The sequence below is a fragment of the Polypterus senegalus genome, chromosome 11 (genome assembly GCF_016835505.1).
Source record: "Polypterus senegalus isolate Bchr_013 chromosome 11, ASM1683550v1, whole genome shotgun sequence".
Classification (NCBI taxonomy): Eukaryota; Metazoa; Chordata; class Cladistia; order Polypteriformes; family Polypteridae; genus Polypterus; species Polypterus senegalus.
In genome coordinates this window covers 44,818,917-44,838,361 of record NC_053164.1, presented here as the reverse complement: position 1 = coordinate 44,838,361, position 19,445 = coordinate 44,818,917, and the positions used below count along the sequence as shown (strand labels likewise).

The 19,445-nt window shown below is 36.2% G+C and overlaps 1 protein-coding gene across 1 annotated transcript; it reads right to left on the bottom strand.

Moving 5' to 3' along the window:
• Positions 1-3,832: 3,832 nt before the first annotated feature.
• On the bottom strand, positions 3,833-15,247 carry nkx6.3 (NK6 homeobox 3). Its single transcript, XM_039767937.1, has 3 exons — positions 14,839-15,247; positions 7,302-7,471; positions 3,833-4,060 (listed from the first exon to the last, which is right to left on the bottom strand). The coding sequence occupies exons 1-3, from the start codon at positions 15,245-15,247 to the stop codon at positions 3,833-3,835; spliced, it is 807 nt and encodes a 268-aa protein (XP_039623871.1).
• Between the last annotated feature and the right edge of the window lie 4,198 nt (positions 15,248-19,445).

Genomic DNA, 19,445 nt, shown 5'->3' with positions numbered 1-19,445 from the left:
CTTGCAGAAAAGTGATACCTCTGCTGTGTCTTAGCTGTTACGATCAGAATATATTTTCATCATTAAAGGACTACAGTTGTACATTGTCAATTGAAATGTTTTTTCAGCAGATTGGTTTGTCAGAACTTTTGCCTGTTTATAGCCCATCCAGAAACCCACATTTGAGAACACCCTTGAAATTTTAATTTCTGCATCCTTCAGAATATTGCAAGTTATTTTAATTCAAATTTAACTTGGATACAGAAAGAATGCATGCCTTGAAAATGACTGTTTAAAATATACAAAGTCAGATGTCTCATTATCACAAAGGGCTTTTTATTCTGCATATTCAGATTTCAAGATTGTGGTAGGAAGTGTTCCATGTGAGAAAATCATGAAATCTGTTTGCAGTAAAACATAACATTAACATGCCAGTTTCTGCTTCCAGGGGATGGACTTATGCATGTGTCTGATTTAAGTCAAGACAGGGCTCTCCATTTCTGGTAGGGGTTGAAGTGTATAGAAACCATTGTAGCAAAACACATAAAAACCAAAACACTAGTTTTAACCTTTTTATATTGTTATTCATATTGTGTGATTTAATGTTTTACTGCAGATATAAGGTAATCTGAAAAAGATGCCTCATGGGAGAATATATGACTTTTTATGTTAACAATATGTAAGAAGAAACTTATAATAAAGTTTAATTCTTGAACTGTTAAAGAAGATGTTCATGTTTATTTTTCCTTGTTATATTGCTGGTGGAAATATTTTTGTATTTACTTTACTAAAAAACAGATTGCTTATGTGCAGCCCAGCTGTGGCACATGTCTCTGAAGTCTGCCTGTATCTATTTGCAGTCCTGTTTTGCTTGACACCACTGAGATTTTTTTGTAATGTAAACTACATTTTGTAGTTTCCATTCCAAAGATACAACAAGCTGTTACTGGAAAAACCGTCTTTAGAAAATATGATTTTTTTTTTTTCAATTTTAAAATTGTGCTGATAATTCATAAAAAGTTTTTTTTTTTTTTTTCAATTGTATGTAGCTGTGAAGATTTTTAGGAAGTACACCCAGTCACACCATGTTAGTAACTTAATCACTTTAAAATTCCAAAAACACATTTCCATTAAAAATCTTCATTTTTTTAAACAAATTACCATTTTCTTATTCACTGTACAATCCTTTTTTATGGTATTCTGAATTTGAATGAAGAAATATTTATTTTCTGGCTCTCTTTGAAGACTTTATATGCCACATGAGTGTCTATTAAAGTTTTCTGAACCTGGAGGGAGCCTTATTTAATTAAACTCATTAACAATTTTTTAATTATTACTCATTTATGAGGAGTGAAGCAGGAACTGCGCAAAAATTGGGACAAGAAAACAAATGTCAATTGTCATCCTACGTTAAAATTAGGCCTTGCTTTTTATCTACATTTGGGATGGTTGAGTAATCATACCTTCTTTTTGCCAAATACGTTTAGACCCTGTCTTATCAGTCATCTGCCAAATCATTAAATTGCAAAGGTTATGAGTTCATATCTAGACCTCCCCTACATTCAGGATCAGAGGTCAAACCCTGTGGACTGCATTTAAAAAGGCACCTTTTCAAATACGGAGGGAAGCATAGTGCATAGCTCTGTATCCAGTTGACCAGTATATGACAGTGTTCTCTTTAAAATTGTTGTATAACCCATTTATTATGTTTGAATTGAATAGAAATTAATGGAAAAATAAAGCTGTTACTTTAGTGTAATAAAGATAGGTTGTAATTCAATTAACTTTGAAATTATACCATCCACGTCTTCATTAATTTTGGACACTGTTATTTGGATAATGGGCAAAATGTTAAAACTGAACAATTCATTTGAGAATATCCAAATATTCACCCATCCAGAGTATTGCTGCAGCATCAGATGCAAAGTAGAACCAAATTCTGAACATGACACCAATCCAGTGCAGGGTACATGTATGCATACACCACTCTTAAGGATTTATTTTGGAAACAAACTTTTGTAAAGAATGCATTTTTTTGTAAGGTTAAATTATTTTAAATTATACATTTTATCTTTATTATCATAAATATTGTGTAACAACTACACAGATATGTTTATATAGATATTATAAACATTGATTTTTCCCCAGGTCATATTCAGACACCCTTCAATAATTTCCATATTTAAAGAAATTTGTTTGAATTGCACAAATGTTTTACAGTTTTGCAATGCATAATCACAATGTGTTATTTTTGGTTTGGTCTTGGCAAACAAAACTAGGTTCCGAATTTAAGGACAGTATCCAAGTGAGTAACTTGAAAAGGGGCAGATGGTCAATGCAGTTATTGCAAGGGTGTATTACCACCCCCTAAAACCTCATTTGCTGATAGACAGTTATTACAATTCAAAGCTATATTGACTTCTAAAGAATATAAACAACAAAATCAGTAGATGTTCTTTCCCTTGCAAATCTGAGAAACATAACATAAGGAGATAATTTGGCTAAAAAGAAAGACCGCTAATAGTAAAGCTTATTCATGATGTATGAGCATACTCAATTGTGATTAAATAATATACAGTTAAAAAAAAACGTATTCAATAGTCATTATACTACTACTTTCTCTCCCTTGAAAAGTGCTGATACAGTGTGCAAGTATTACAACACATTTATTTTCAAAGTATTCAAAGAATTTTTGCACTTTTTGGGTAGTAATTTATCCTTCTGGTTTCAATTTAAATGAAGAATGTAAACAATAAAGAACTTACATAATATGCCTAATGCAATTTATTTGAAGGTTTCAGTAAAATAACACGAGAATCCTCAAAAACTGTGGAACCATTACAACATTGTGAAATTACATCTTCTCCATCCATCCTTTTTTGTGAACAAAATGTCTCTTGTAGGAGGTGGCAGTCAGAATCTATCACAGCAGCACTGAGCCAACCTCAGGTAAGAAATTATGTGATTGCACAGAAACTTGTCCATCGATGTATTGACATACCTTTACACTGTGTTTGGAAAAATCACACGGAAATGGGTGAACTTGCAAAGCCCACATAAAACGGACGCCCCTGTCTGGAATCATCAGGGGTCCGAGTGTAGTGAGGTAGCAAGTGTACTCACTGTGATGTTGTAATAGTAACTTTAAGCAGGTATCCATGTCAATGAACACTAGTGGTACAGACGGGGTGCTCAAAACTCTCTGGCTGCCCCAGTGACATTTCAGTGACCATTTTTGCACCGTGGTTTATGACATACTTGGAGAGGAGTTTTCGCTTGGTATATTGATGCTGTGGGCAAAACTTAACAGTTTGGTGTCCTAGCAGTGATAATGCACGTTATATTATTATTTTTAAAATGTTAACTTTGTGAATTCGATAAGATGCACGGATCACGCGGAAATGAACAGGGGTCCAGGCTGTGGCGAATGATTTACAGTAATTATTAACCGGATGAAATACATGTGTGGTAATCAAGCGAATTGTAACTAATTTTAAATGTCCGCTTCATTTTTATCGTCCTAATGTGTGCTAGCGTTACTTGACAGTTATTTTTAGAGTACCAGAGTGAATTCCGTTATTTGCCTGTTACTTTTGGTTAAGGCCATATCGATTCAACATCCACCCGCCCACATACGCCGTTTGGAGTTCGAATTTCAAACAGCTGCTTTTTCATCTCCTGTCTGTCGATGCACATGCCGTTTCAGGTAGCATGTTTCGCTTATTTCCAGTTAATATTCATTCAGTGTTCAAGCAAAGCCAGTGTCAAACGCTTTCTGTTTCACCGCCGCCTCGCCGTCTTCTCTGTCTGTCTAAAGAAGTCCGCGGGCGGGTGCGCGCGCGCGCGCAGGCTTTTATAGGTGGTGGTGCGCGCCAAGTCGCAACACGGAGAACGCGCCCCGGTGTTTGCGCAACAGCAAGCGGATCTTCTCGTCGTCTGAGTCCGGGTCCAGAGGTTTGTTGTATTCATCGTCCTCCACTTCGGGCTCCGATACTGTTGGCTCCAGCCCAGTTTGCTGGGTGGAGCTAGGCTCTGATGCACTCTTCTTCCGCCACTTCGTCCTACGGTTCTGAAACCACACCTGCAGAATAGGGAACATTAAAAATAAAAATGAAGGGTTATGAATTAACGGTTACAGGGACTTGATACAGGTGACACCTAAATTGATTTTGGATTTTGATTTAGAGTATTATTCACGTTAAGGCTTTCAGTAATTCATCCATTAATGATTCCTAACTAGTTAAATTAAAGAATGAAGAGTTAAATCAGTCCCCGCCTTGCACCCGGGCTCCCTTCACTCTTGAACTGAAAGTAGAAAACTCAAAAGAGCGCACGGGGTCGCTTACGGTTTGAGTTCCCTCCGGGTTTGAATCCAAACTTTTGCTGATGTTACCGGGGTGGCTTTCGGTTTCGAAGCGCACTTGTATTGAATTAAACGGGAAGTGGATAGATGAACTGAGTTGTACGGGTAATAAAGTGACCGTGTTATAGGTACGAAAATCTATATAACCAACATACGGAGCATTTTTATCCAAAGAATATTAGATTTTTTTCTTAACAAAGTTGCAGGCGCCTTGTGCCCAATACCGTTGGAAAAGGCTCGGAGCTCCAACCACGACCCTGAATTGGATTAAATGGGTCATGTTGACATCTCCAGTGCGTTTTCAGCATTTTCAAAGATAAACGTTGGGTTTTTTATTTCACTTATTATGGCTTTTTACATATTGAGTAGGGCCCCACGTGGCACGGCAACATAATCGTAAATGTTGATTTTTGCTCAAAATCCTTTTTTTTTTCACCAGTTAGGTTCCCAGTAAGCCACAGCGTGTCTCTTAGAAACCATGTTGGGATACTCTTGATTGAACACAGGCACATTAAGACAATACAGATCGACCAATCAGAGCATCTCTTTAAGTTTAGAGGAAAAAAAATCATATCTGGGAAGGGCATGTCAACCTCACGCACAATTCATAAAAGAAGGATGATGCAGAGTTGTGAGGTATAAAGGAATACTGCGGTAGAAAATTAAGTAAACAAGTAAATTAAAAGAACTGTGAAATTTGACAATAAATAATAACAAAAAGAAACATGAATATAAAGTACCATGATATATATGTGTGTGTGTGTTTGTTGCTTATTTCTTTATGTATTTAATTACTTATTCTTTCATTTATTTCATTGACGCCGCAAGCAACAAGAAATATACCTTGAAATGAAAACTGTCACTTTCACTAGTCAAAGTAGCGAGGGTGGGTTCTAATAAGTTCTGTTTTATGACTGGCGAATCGTCTGCTGGGTGGACGTATAATCTTTGCTTGACTTGTCAATCCTGTTGGTTTATTCGTGTGGTCAAAGTTGTTACTGTGTGGGTCGGATACGAGTGTAAGAAAAGGATTACAGTGCAAAGCAGCTACTTTAACTGAATGAAGTGAGAATTCATTATTAGCCAGTCATTGTCTAACCTATAATATATAGGTATATAATATGGTATTTGATAGGCGAAAGTTTACATTTACTCTACTAACGATTTACCAATCAAACAACAGTACTCGCTACAGCCTCTGAACGTTCACCAGTTTCAAGGCGTATTTCATTGTTGCATTTGTGTCACTAAATTAAATAAATCCACACATAATTAAATAAATACATAAAGAAATAAGAAACGAAAAAATTATAGTTCATGACAAGTGTTTTTTTTATTCTTGTATTTCATTTATTTATTTATTGTCAGTAATCATATTTATGTTTTTATTTCATTTTGTTGAAAATATTTCTTCATAGTGAGGCAGCAACATTGCTTGCTTGCACCATTGTGCTTTCTTTTGCTAACTTATGTCTTTTGAGAGTTATGTTTAATGCATTTTGTATTTTAATGTAACATGTATTCGTCTTCTCTGTAAAATTTCACAGTTATGTACGTTTATGATGAATAATACTGCAGGGCAACTTTTAATTAAGAAGTATTTTAAAAATGCTGTGCATAATCATCAAATTCTTCAAGAATTAAATATAATTGTATACATTTAAAAATGTGCACATTTTATGTTCTATTAATATTTTTTGAAGATTGGCATAAATGTCTGTAATGTTTTAGTTACTGGTTCAATAGTTTGTCATGTTTTAACCACGTTAGACTTCAGAGCTGTCTAACTGCTTAACCCGAATGTTTCATTACTTTTTTAAGTTGTGTATTTGAAATACTTTTGACTTTTTAATAATTCTGTAATGTTTTATTTGCACAAGGGTAAGCCATGAATATTTTTGTGATCATGTTCTTATTTGTATAAGCCAAAGCTGCATTACTGTATAATAAATACGTACCAGAAGAACCCCCCGAAAAAGAAGATGCTCCCCTTTAGCCATGAACTATAGCTATAAATTTTGAGTAATTAAGATAAAAACGAGAACAGTATAGAAGAAAAGCAATTCAGTAGCCTTGGATCTTATCAGACTTTCCCCAGATATAAAATTCATTTTACATTTTGTTTCTGGGACGAATACCCACCCACTAAAACCATGCATTGGGATTAGTGGGTTTAATAATAATGAACAAATGAAAAATAACTAATGTGTATAGAATTTGAAACTGCTAAAATAGTTATTGGTGTAGCAAGACCTATTATGTTTTTTTGTGTTTAATGCAGTAACATTAATGAGGAAAAAAATCTTTCTTCCATATCAAAATATCATTCAAACATCATGACAGGGTGCAATCTATAAAGAAGGAAAAGACATAGCTGTATAAATAAGAATTAAAAGTTTCACATAGAAAAGATGTGAAAATTAGTTTTAAAACCAAGTGGGTCATTAGTGTAAATATTCAAACAGTGGGAATATCACACACAAAGGGATAGTTCTGGAGCCCAAGTAACACTGAGCTAAATGAATATTGATATACTGAAGAGGAAGCCACTTTCAATGATAGCAGCCACTGTTGCCCATGTGTTTTACATTAAAAGTGGATTTACTAATTTGAGGGGCTAATTTCAGGGCTATACTTGTAAGTATTAAGGTAATGGTTCAGAAACAGATAAGGAACAAATGTAGTCGATCACTCTGACTAGCAACCTAATGACTTTTGGTATTGCTAAGAATATTGTAGTAAGATGCCAACTGTATAAACTCTTAACTGTTTTAACTTCCTGCAGACAAAGTGAATGTTCATTTCTTTATTGATTTTCAATTGTAATATAATTGAGAAGTGATTTATTGCTATAAAAGTGCTTCATAAATAGTGATTAACAGTTTTGCCCTTTGTTAGCTAAAGAAGCAAATTAAATTCTTTGAAGTTTTCCTTGTATTGTGTCAGCAGAACCACCCACCTTGACCTGTGACTCAGTCATTCCTAATGAATATGCCAGCCTGGCCCGTTCTGGTCCAGCAAGGTATTTGGTCTGTTCAAAAGTCTTCTCCAAGGCAAAGATCTGGTGTCCACTAAATGTGGGCCTGGTGTGCTTCTTGCGTCCTGACAATTCAGACACATGCACTGTGTCTGGGGAAAAAAGCAGAAAACAAATGACAATGTGCACAAGCCACATGTGAACAATTATAAAATAAATGCAAATGTTTATGGTTAATTACAGTCTATACTGACAAACATTGTGCCCAACATAAACATTCAAAATCTGAAGAGATGTTTCACAAACCTTTAGGATTACCACATCTGTGCAAACCTTTTACCAAGTCACTTTTTACTTACAGTACATTAAGCCCAGTGGTTTCTCCTGCTGGAATGTTTTAATGTACTTGTGTGCTAATGCTTATAATAGTTTATCTTCAAATTGATTTCTTAATTTCTGTTGATTATATTCTGACTTTGAAAAGTGTAGACTTATAGATGAATACCTTCCCAGTGGAATTTTGTGAGGTATGGATTTTGTTTTTGGTTATGAATTGTCTTTGACACCAAAATATGGGGTTATGATGAGAAACTAACAGAAGCAAGGGGAGAGAGGCTTTGAGATACCTTATGTTTAATTTGAAATTAAGCATTTGTGAAGCCCACAGCGCTTTGATACTATTCTTTTTTTATACTAACTGAAAATTTCATATTGTTCAGCAGCATAAAAGTGGAGTACACAGTTTCTTCTGGAGGGCAGAGACAATCACAAAATCCACAAAAGAAAAATAATATCAAGTGTTTAAGCTGAAGGGCAGACCTTGGAAATCTAGATCTGTGGAAGTGGTAATTTTATACCATATGTAAAATGTTCATATCAAGTTTGGGAGGATGGTTAGGCAATGGCAATTAACAAAGCATTTAAAATATCAAACAATTATCCAACCCGCTATATCCTAATTATAGGGTCATGGGGGTTGGGTGGGATCTGCTGGAGCCAATCACAGCCAACACAGGGCACAAGGCAGGAAACAAACCCCAGGCAGGGCGCCAGCCCACCGCAAGGCACACACACACACACACACCAAGCACAATTTAGGATCGCCAATATGCCTAACCTGCATGTCTTTGGACTGTGGGAGAAAACCGGACCACCCGGAGGAAACCCACACAGAAATGGGGAGAACATGCAAACTCCACGCAGGAAGGACCCCACTGTGCCACCTACATTAAAATATATAAAATAAAATTTGCAAAATATTGAATGACTTGTGTTGTCACTTGAAATTGTAGCCATTGTTATTGGAAATACGTTCTGCATCCTGAGCACAGCAAAATGGCCAATATCATATGAAGAGTAATGAGGGTGACACTGTTCCGCCGGGTACTTTTTTGGAACTTAAGCTTCTAGCATACTTATTTAGGTAGCTTTGCAATATGATGCTTTCACCCAGAAGATGTTACCTTCCATTGTCCACTTCCTCTACCCATACTATAAGCAAATAGTTTTACAGTGAGGAACAAGCATTAGCATTACACATTGCTCCTATTGTTAAAAATGACATTAGCTGCTTTTTGTGTAATTTTATTGTTGCCTTAATAAGTTGCTTAGCATTATTTTTCTCGATGTTATATTTTTGCACAAATGTTCAAACTAAAGGTGAGAGGCACCAGTAGAGGTTACTGTGAACAACAGCAACTATGGCACAGGTCTCTCCTAAAGTTAGAATCCACTATGTTTTGTGTTTTAATTCAGTTCACACTTTTGTTTTGAAGATTCTCTACAGTAATTGTAGAAACTAGAAGTTTGGATTTGGCAGATAGTATATATTTTAAATACTTTCTTAAAATGAATAAATCTAATGATAATACATTTTACCTGTAAATGTGTTTGTTTTAGGATATTAGGCATGCAACCCATTGCATTTCAAAGTTCAGGAGAAACAATCTATTCAATTTTAATCTCACAGAAGCTTTTTTCTTCTTTAAAAAAATGTGATAATTTTCTTTTCTCTTCCCATTTCAAATGTTAGTTGGTTATATTTCAGAATAACCTGGGTTGGATTTATCTTTGCATTTTATTTAATTTAGTCAACGGTGCAAATCAGTTTTATTGCGAAATAGTTGGAAGTTTGGAGCTAGTTGTTAACTAATGCAATGGAATGCATATGTAAATTAATTAATTTAGATAGATTAGATTTAGATTCAATTGTGTTCCTTCAAAGAGCAATAGACAGTCTGAACTTGTATCTCTGTTGAGTTCTTGTTTGGGGTGCTTTCTGTATATTAAGATTCTGCGGAAGTTTTTTTCGGTTTCCGTTTTCTCTACCAATTTAAACAGTGCATGCTTTGTGTCTGACTGGGCCCTCAACTGTAACAGACTCCTGTGTACACCGAAGGCAAACATTAAGCGTAAATAAACACTATAGACACACAAATAACAATGAGTACACCTGAAACACAATAATATAATACAAACTGTATCATGCACCTCAAAATAAGTTATTTATACATTATATGTCCAAGAATAAAAAAACTACAAGCTAAATACATATTTAATATTTTGGAAGCCAATAGTATAATTAAAAACTGTATGCCCCCCACCACCAATCCAAAATGAAAACATACTGTGAAATTCAGAGAAAGAAAGAAAAGCAATAATACAGACAAATTGCAAATAGGGAATAAAGTAAGTTGATTATATACTGTAGACCTCAAAATGGAAAAATCCAGCTAAATAAATATTGCATTATCAAAAAAATACACAATGCAGAAGAATTATAAGCTATATGCTGTAAAGGAATAAAGCAAGGTAATTGTTGTATATAATGTATATGTCTAAAACGTTGAGTGCAAGCTACTCCAAAATTCTATTTTTCTATAATTTATGGTTTAAGGCCAAGTTATTTACATGGTTATTGTGCATGCATATTTTTATATTCTGGAATGTTGGACCTATACTTGTGTGACACTTACAATTGAATGAATCGGTAAACATGCACAATATGTGCCCCATAAAAACTTGAGGTTTTGTGTGGCAGACATATTTGCATCATCATACGCTTGTCTTGCACTTAGGTACCCTTAGATTTAAAAGGACTTGCCAGTGTGTAATGTTTGATAGTCCTGTAAGTATATTAATATATGAAGCTAATTAAAAAAGCAATAAGACTAGTACAATGCCTGTTTTTTTAATAAAACAGAAACATGTAGGTATTAATAATGAATTGTGTGTGTTTTCTATTTTTTCTTATTTTAAAGATAAGGAAATAATTTATTCTGGTCTCCGGTTTTAAATCCTTTTTGTTTCAAAAGACTGCAAGCATCAGTATAAAAGTGTTCTATCTAATATTAACACTTGATTTTAATTTTAGTCCAGAAAACTATTTTATTGTAAGAAACAATCAAGAGCCATGCAGTATTAAATTATTTTTTACATATCACTAAAGTTTTGTGTTTTAAGAAAGAGGTTCCTTGTTCATTGTGCACTCTATATAAAATTTAGGGCGATTCAGTGGAGAACCTCTTAAAATAGAATTTTTTCTAAAATAGCTTTAAATAAGTATGCTGTAGTTACCAATATTGCATACAAATTATTGTCATAGAACATAACATTAGTTCAAATGTTTGCTGAAATTGGGCTGGACGGCCCTATCAGTGACACTTTAGTATTTCAAAGGCATTAAAATGGAAGAAATGTGCATCTGACAAAACTGGATAAGATCACATATTGAAAAAACATTCCTTTGCATCACAAATACTTTTTACAATAGAAATATATTATACTGAAATCAGCAGCCTAAATAATTTCTACTTAAATTCTTTTTGCCACTTTCTGTTCAAGTTTATGTTAAATTCAATCACAGCTGAGTGGTGCTGCTATAGCAAGGAAAGCTAAAGAAATACTATTTACATTTATGAAAAATTTTAGCTGATGTCAGCAAGTGCTATCAGAAGCAGGTGGATCACATTTAACCAATGTTTGCACATGAGGAAATTTTCCCATGCTTTATTAAATTATATCACAGACACAGTAAATAAAGACTGTCAACATATATTGATATTTGGTAACTGCTGCATCTTTTTGCATGTGTCTAAATCATATAAATATGTAGTTGATATAAAAAAATGATTATTTCTGACATGTGTGATGAATTGACACCCCATTTAGCCACTGTGAGAGAAAATTGGTTAAACATGTTCAGTAATAGATGAAGGTGTGTATTTGACGTACTTCATACTAAAAGCTATATGTATAAACATGCATGTTTGATGAAATGGAATTAATTTTATCTTGGTATCTTATTACTGTAATCTGCACATCTTTTTCATATTTCTACACAAAAAGTGTATATGAGGGTGTGATTTTAGGATTCTGGAATTCTTTAGAACATGGAATTGATTCATAACATGCTGTATAGAAGGAGTCATTTATAATCAAAGTAGTCCATTATAAAAGAAAATAAGGCACAAAAGAATAAAAATAAAACTTGAAAATGAGCGATCTGCTGTTGTTTGTAGGGGACATTTCTCTGATCAGAGGCTCGCTGCCTTGAAGCACAAGCAACTTTTCTCTTGTTTTGCATGCCTGTCTCTGGCTCCTCGTTTTGTTTTCTTTCTCTTAAGAAACCTTATTCCTACAATTTCTGGAATTTTTCATGCTTTTCTATTTCTTTTTATTTTAATATCATATATTAAAAAGTTAGCCTTGATTGTCCATTTTTTATTTTCTAAGCCGCATATCTTGGGTACTGTATATGCATTTTTGTGAATTCAGACATGTTATGATATTTTGTTAATAAGTGATGTTTTCTTTTTTTAAAACCTTTTAATATTGGCTTAATTATTAGTTATTAGCATTTCTGTTTTTATTATTTGTTTTTGGAATACACAGATCTATACTTTTGTAAATTAACTTTCCTTATAAAAGACAATGACTGACATCTTTATCAAGTATCTTCTGTTTGAAGTGTTTGCTGTTCTTTAAAAGATAACCCTTCAGGTGAGTCTTTACATCTGGTCAGATGTTCATTTTTCAGTTGCACAGCAGTAATGGGGTAGATCACAGTGGACAACATCCAATTGACTATGCACCGCTGACATATTTAACAGACAAAGAGACCTGGAATTAACCAAATTAAAAAGTGCATATACTTCACTATCTGTAGAATTTTCCATCAGTATTGCCGTACAGCAAGACCTCTGATGATCATGAATAAGAATGTACCCCAGTCGCGTAGCTTAATTGTCTACATCATCCATAAAACCTGACCATTTATCATTAGCCGTGCCTCACAATTTTTCTCTGAAACTTGCCTGGGTTGATCTACTACATCTGATCTACTACATCTGGGTTGATCTACTACATTTCCAACATTGCAAGGCTCCCTGCTGTTGTAACTTGACCACACCATCTCATCCAGAATGCTGATGCCCAGTGGATGTGTTTGGTACCTTGATACACTTTGTTCTCAAAATGGGATTGTCATTACTTTTAGGTTTATCTAAGATATCTTGCGCTAGTTTGCAGCTTCCATGCAGGGCTCAGCTCCTCACCCCAAATTTTCCCTACTGTTTTGGGCTTTTTACTTAACCAACCTTATCTCTTGTAGGCATCCCCAAAAATGATCAGTTATTCATTTCTCTTGCTCCCAGTCTGATGAACATGTTTTCCTCTGGCCATCATAGGTTTTTGAAGACATTTTCTTCCATACAGTGGCTTGAAACTGCTTAAACCTTCTAGTGCTTGAATTGACTGTAGATTTCTCCCTACTCTTTTTGCCCCTGTCTACTTTACTGTACTCTGGATGATAGCTTCTTCATGTGCTACCTGCTCCACCATACAGTCTGCACTGTCTTGCCAAGTCCTCAAATTAATTTTATCAGTCCTGGCTTCATCTTGAATAAATGTTCCTGCTTAATGAAGAACAGTAATAAAACTAGAAAATAATAAAAGAAAATCCCATAATGATATAATGCAATGGTCATCCACATGTCTATTTAGCCACTTTTCATACCTGTGAGAAATAACCCCCCCAATTTCTATGTAAATTGTTTTTTTCATGAAAAAGCTGAGACACTTAACTGTTACTTGTTGTAATTTTTTTAAGCATATTTTTATTGCCTGCATGTACTGTAACCATAAGTTGCTTTTTGCACTTTTGTGCACTTCTTTGTATGGGGTAGTGCTATTGTCTCACTGCTCTGAATTCCTGAGTTTGAATGTCAGTCTTTGTGGAGTTTGTTCCTCCTTCCTGTACTTGCTAAGGTTTTTCTCCCACATCCTAAAGACGTGCATGTTATCTGATTGGCGACCTTAAAGTTGGCTACTTGTGAATGAGGCTGGGTATACATAAATTAGTATGTCAAGTGAAAGACTATTGCCTTGTTCAGAGTTATTTCTTGCCTTGTGTTCTGTTTTACTGGAATAGGCGCTGGCCTAAAACCATGGCAAAGGATGGGTCGATGGAGTTGTGCATATCTGCAGATTAGAACAGGTAAACATTATATAAATTCTAGTAGTAGAGAAGCATCTTTATCAGTAACATATGGAGTCAAAACTAAAACTTTATAAGCAGGTTTTGTTGGACTACCAGTTAGTGCCTGGTAGCCATTTAAACACGAGACTGTGTAAGCCAGGTATACCACAAAATCTGCTGAAGCAGCCTCCTAAACAGCTGCTATAATGAGTCTCAAAACTAGGTTACTACAGCCCTGCTCTAAAAGATCAAGAGAGCCCTCAACGGTGTGTTCATCCGTGACTTTCAATTGATTTATTTTAAATTATTAGTATGGTTTTCTGCCTCTTGGAGACAATATTGGATTTACATCTATGTACGAACGAGGCTCATCAAACTACAACTGTGTGAAAATGGCACAAACACAGGGACCCAGACATGGAGAGTCCTTTTTTTTTTTTGGTTTGAAATTGGTTGCCTAGGAGGAAGTTTAGGACCTCTAGCTCGGTATGAGATGCACAAGATACTCTTCATGTGTTACCTCAGATGAGGCAGTAATCTATTTAGATTTTTCTTACCATGCCAATATAAAATCAGTTTTAGAGGTCCCAGGCTATTTGAAATAGACAGTGTCACTTTAAAATGTCTTTTGTGTGATTAATTTTCACAGAGAGCTACTAAGCCCTTTATATAGACTTATGGAGCACCTCTGAAAGAAACATATGCTAATTAAGTTAAGAAACAATTCTGGCTTAAATTGCTGAAAATTAAATATTGTACTAACTACCAATTTAAATATAGAAGCTGGCTAAACTTTAAGTAGATGGAGGGCTGGTTCAATCATGCACTCACCTGAGATTACAATCAGGAACTTCCTTGTGTCCCGGCCTCCTTCTTCAAATGCAAACAGGTTACAGGACTTGTTTGTTAGGCATATCAAAGGGCAGCGGCTACGCTAAGACCCACTCTGCATTAGAAACTTTTCCATTACCTTGAAATACTTTCCCCCTCAAGAACCAGCCCAAATCCCAAACACAATGTTCAATGTAAATCCATACTTACTATTGGAGCAGTGCTGCCGATTAGCCCTCCAGTCACAGCCTGTCTCATTCCAGCAACTTCCTGCCCTTGCCTTGGGTGCAAATTCTCCGCTGGGCTTGGCATAGCCCGCAATAGGAGGGGTATAATCCCGGTTATAGTAGACAGCAGAAGGAGTGACCCCAGTGAAACCTCCTACATGAGAGTAGCCAGAGAGAAGGGTACTGTTTGGGGTACCCACCACTGGCCGGCTGAGAATGTCACTGATCCCATGAGGAGTGCCAGCCTGGAGCTGGGCATTGAGTCCACCAGAAGGATGCAGCTTGTAGAAAGTGTTCTGCACAGAATACTGACACATGGGAGTCTTGATGTCAGGGGGCAGCTGGTTTAAAGAGTTGTTAAACAGGAAAGAGCTGGGAATGTTGTGCTCCATTGGGAACGAAAATACCTCCAGGGCAAAAGTGTCCCCAAGGAGAATTCTCTATCTCCTTTAAGCTGCAAAATTTATACAGCTGGGCGTTGGGTAACTGGGAGTGTGTGGCTTTTAATGGATCCCGTCTACTTGTAGAAGATTTGCTTAAAAATGCCACCAAAAAGAAAGTCCATTTTTTAGGTCCATTATTGAAAATGCCTTCAGCTCCTTCAAATTGTTGTCGCTAAGGCTTTGACTTTCATCGTCTTCTCTTTAACTAAGAAAACCAAATGGAGCTCAAATTCTGTTTTGGCCCTGTTGTAAAGTAAAATGAAGGATTGGAGGACCACTTTTCTGATGGTTTGTTGCTCCCAGGTTCCTGCAGCAGTTAACTCCAAAGTAAACATCAGGTAGAGGACCAGAGCAGAGGTCTGGCCTCATTAAGACAAATGTGTCTCCCAGCACTTTCCTCGCAGCTCATAAATAAGAGAACCTTAAAGACAGATGACAAGTGCAGATAAAGATTGGCTGAATTAGAATGTCCTGCAGGGATTGGTCCAGCGCTTGTGAGCCTCTGTGCGACTGGCTGGCCTGTGACGGGCGAGCCTTTCACTGGCCGCCTCCAGATTAATGGATTTTTGAATGGCAGAGAGGGAATAACTTGCTTTTTCATGACTCGGGCAGTCTTGCAGAGCAACTCGCAGAAATGAAGGATTTGGGTAAAATGTTGTGTGAATCAGGGGCTAGATGATCTTTTTCAAAGGCTCCACTCCTTCTGCTAGTTTTCATTTTAACCTAAGACCTGCCTGTCTGTGTATCAGTCTGCTCACACTGGAGCTGAACATGCATGCTGTGCACCTTGAGCCTGCATGTTATCCAGATATGTGGAGAAGATTGACTGCTGAAACATTTGTAACCTGCCTCCGAAAACTGGTTTCATCATGGGACAGTCACTAGTGTTTACTAATTTGTGTGTAGTCATCCACGTCTTGTTGGTTGAAAGCGTGCTTTTGTTGTCACTGGCATCCAAAGCTATCACTTTCATGATGCATTAATCCATACATTTAGAACTTAGATTTCACCCTTTCACTGTGTGTTCTGAATGAGTAGATGACTGCTGTATAACACATAATATCATGCCATTTAAATCAATAATGAGCCCGATGTTAATGTGCTTCATTATGCAATGCTGGCCCCAGCTGTTTCAGTCAGCCTTCTAGTACTCTGTGTGAATATCAGTCTTCAAGAGGGCACAGCGAGCTTAATAATGTATAGCAGCGCCTCCCAGTGGACAACAACCATTTGCAGCACTTTCTACATCTTTATATTATTACATTCAAATGAGAATTCTGTTAGTAATCTTGATCTGAACACTGATTCAGTGATGAGCACAAGGTAGATCTTAGTCAGGTCTTCCTGTTAGGCAAAGTGTTGTTTTCAATTACTTACCACCTTCTAAATTATCAATGATTCAATCTACAGTCATATGCTCCTTGAGATATGTGATTTCACAAAGCCACACCAATTTTCCGAACAACCTAAAAAGAGATATATGGTGCCGTCTTGACAACACTGTGGACCAAAAAGAAGCAAGATTTTAATTTCAGATCACAGATGTGACGATTAAGTAAAAGTCAGTAGCTCACTAACCCCTGTCCAACTTTCAAAATATCTAAGAGTTGCTACTTCTGACTTACGTTGAAAACTGAAGGCTGTTTCTCATTACCCAGGAATAGAAAAATGAGTTTATTAATACTGACACCCCTAGTAGTGCCTGTTTCAGTGTCGCTGTGTTCTGAACCTGAGCTGGCTTAAGAGTAATTTGGCAGTGAATTGATGGCTGGGTATCTCATTCATTACTATTGTAAGGCTTTGTGGTGAGGTTGTTTAAATGTTGTATATCTTACTCAAGAATCGGTTACGTTTAAGCAATGAGGATCAAGTCAAATTTATTGTCATGTTTACTCATACAATGACATTTGCACTTGTATGTCTCCTCAGAACAGTTCACAAAAATACAATAAATAAATAATCTACTTACCATGAAGATAGATGCACAGTCATCTACTATATATGAAAAACTTGTAAATGATAAATATTTAAAACACTTTTTGTTATGTTCCAGTATTTTAATTCTTATAATTGACTGTACAGCTGCCTGTGGCTAGAAACTGTCCCTAAATTGATAAGTGTGAGTGCCAGTGGTCCAGTGCTATTTACAAGAACTGTTGTAGATAGATAGATAGATATAGCTTTACTCCTCCTGTAGTGAGGAGTCAAGCACAATGACACCTTTCATCGACTAACTAAAAAGATTACAATAATGAAGCTTTCGTGTCAACTCAGGCCCCTTCTTCAGGCAAGATGTAATTACATACTTGGCATTTTACTTCTGTTTGTAGCCTTTTTTATGAGCAAATGCACTATATGTAGTATATATGCATATTTCATTGTAGATTCTGAATTTATATTACTTTTGTAGTTTTAATGTACATTTTTTGTAATTTGCGAAATCTGATATTATACTGGATTAAGCAAGTGGGTGGGTGGGTATAGCTTTAAATTTGTGTGCCATTCTAGACTTATCAATTGAAATGTATAATATAAAAATAATTGAATGCATCTCTCCAGATGCATTGACATAAATGTCGCCATTGATACATACGACTCTCAGCAGCACCTCTGCCCTCCTGCATGCACCCCAGGATCTTCTCAGTAAAGGACCCAAATAAAAATGTTCTCCTTCCATTATAGAGGGATTGCTATAATGTCCTGGCCCTGTAAGGCCTGTATTGTGACAGGGACTGCAGGGGCATCTGGAGTGAGTACAGGGAGCCTTAGGCTGGGGTCCTTGGTTGAAATGGAGACCAGTCCCTAATCCACAAGTAGTTCCATGTGGACTAGAAGTGATCCCAGAGGAGCCTTGTGTGTTAGAAGAGGCAGACAAGGGTTCAACTGGTATGAAGAAAAGAAGCCTTGTGAGAGTGTCCTTTAGGGTGTTTGAGGTGGGAATGTGCAATGGGCACTTTTTAGATAAGTCATTAATGTGACATCACTAAATTGTTAATGCATCTTAGGCACATGACCATTGTAAAATCAGACATCTTCACCACCTCTGTTACAAGAGGCACATCACAAAACGAGACATATGACATCGTCTGTAGAGCCTTGCAAATTTAACACCATAAGAGTGTAATATTACCTCATCTTAAAGGATTTACTAAAAAACATACATGACATTATTAAGGGGACACCACTGGGTCATTTCTATGTTTGAGACTATTTGTTAAAAGAGGCACATAAATAATCAGAGTGGAATCAGAAATCCTCTCCACATCATGAAACTTCAGTGTCATAAAGGAGACACAACACTGTCAGGCTGACTCCAGTAATGCCAGGAGTACTGCCTGTTTTTTGATTTCATGTTCCGATGTATTTTCATATGTACACAGTACAATACATGGAATTCAGCCATGCATGTCACATTTGAATTAGTGACAACATTGCACCACCCAGATGTCTTCTTCATGCCAGACTGGTTTTGTAGAATATTCTGTTATAAACAAACTTGGTTGCCTGTAATATCATGACTTACTCACTTTTTTGTTTTTTGTATTCGCTCATTAACACAAGCAATTGCCAGTGATGACAATTGTCCTCCATTGATTATGTCCATTTATAAAGAATGACTTCTCTCTGTTTTCCACATGACTTCACTAATTGCTACCACTTCTTGTGACAGTCTGACAAATCAGGCCTCTTGACGCTGAAAGTGGTCATAAAATAAACGGGAGGTGACCATTTACTATTATTGCCTGTCTTGCATTGCCAGCTGGTTCATCCGTTTTGAAGCTTGATGGAATCCTCTGGGCTGCTAAGTGTGTTCGCCTGGTCTCTGTGGCTCATTTCTAGGAGCTGCTGTTCCATCTTCTGGCCACCTGGCATACTGCATTCCTCAACGTTCAGTCCTCAGGGCCCTCTGTTGCTTGTAGGGGTTTTGTTTCAGCCAGTTACCCTGTCAGTCGTTGTTGCCTTCAGTTGATCTAATTTTTTTAATTACTGAGCCATTTTTTTCTTTTTATTTTACATTTAAAAACAGTGCAGTCAGATATAAACTTACAGGCAATTTGGACATTTTGTATTTTTTCTGTATCATTAAAAGCTTACTTTGTTTTTTTATTTTTTAATTTTTCAGGTTTATGCATCTTTAAACATGTCA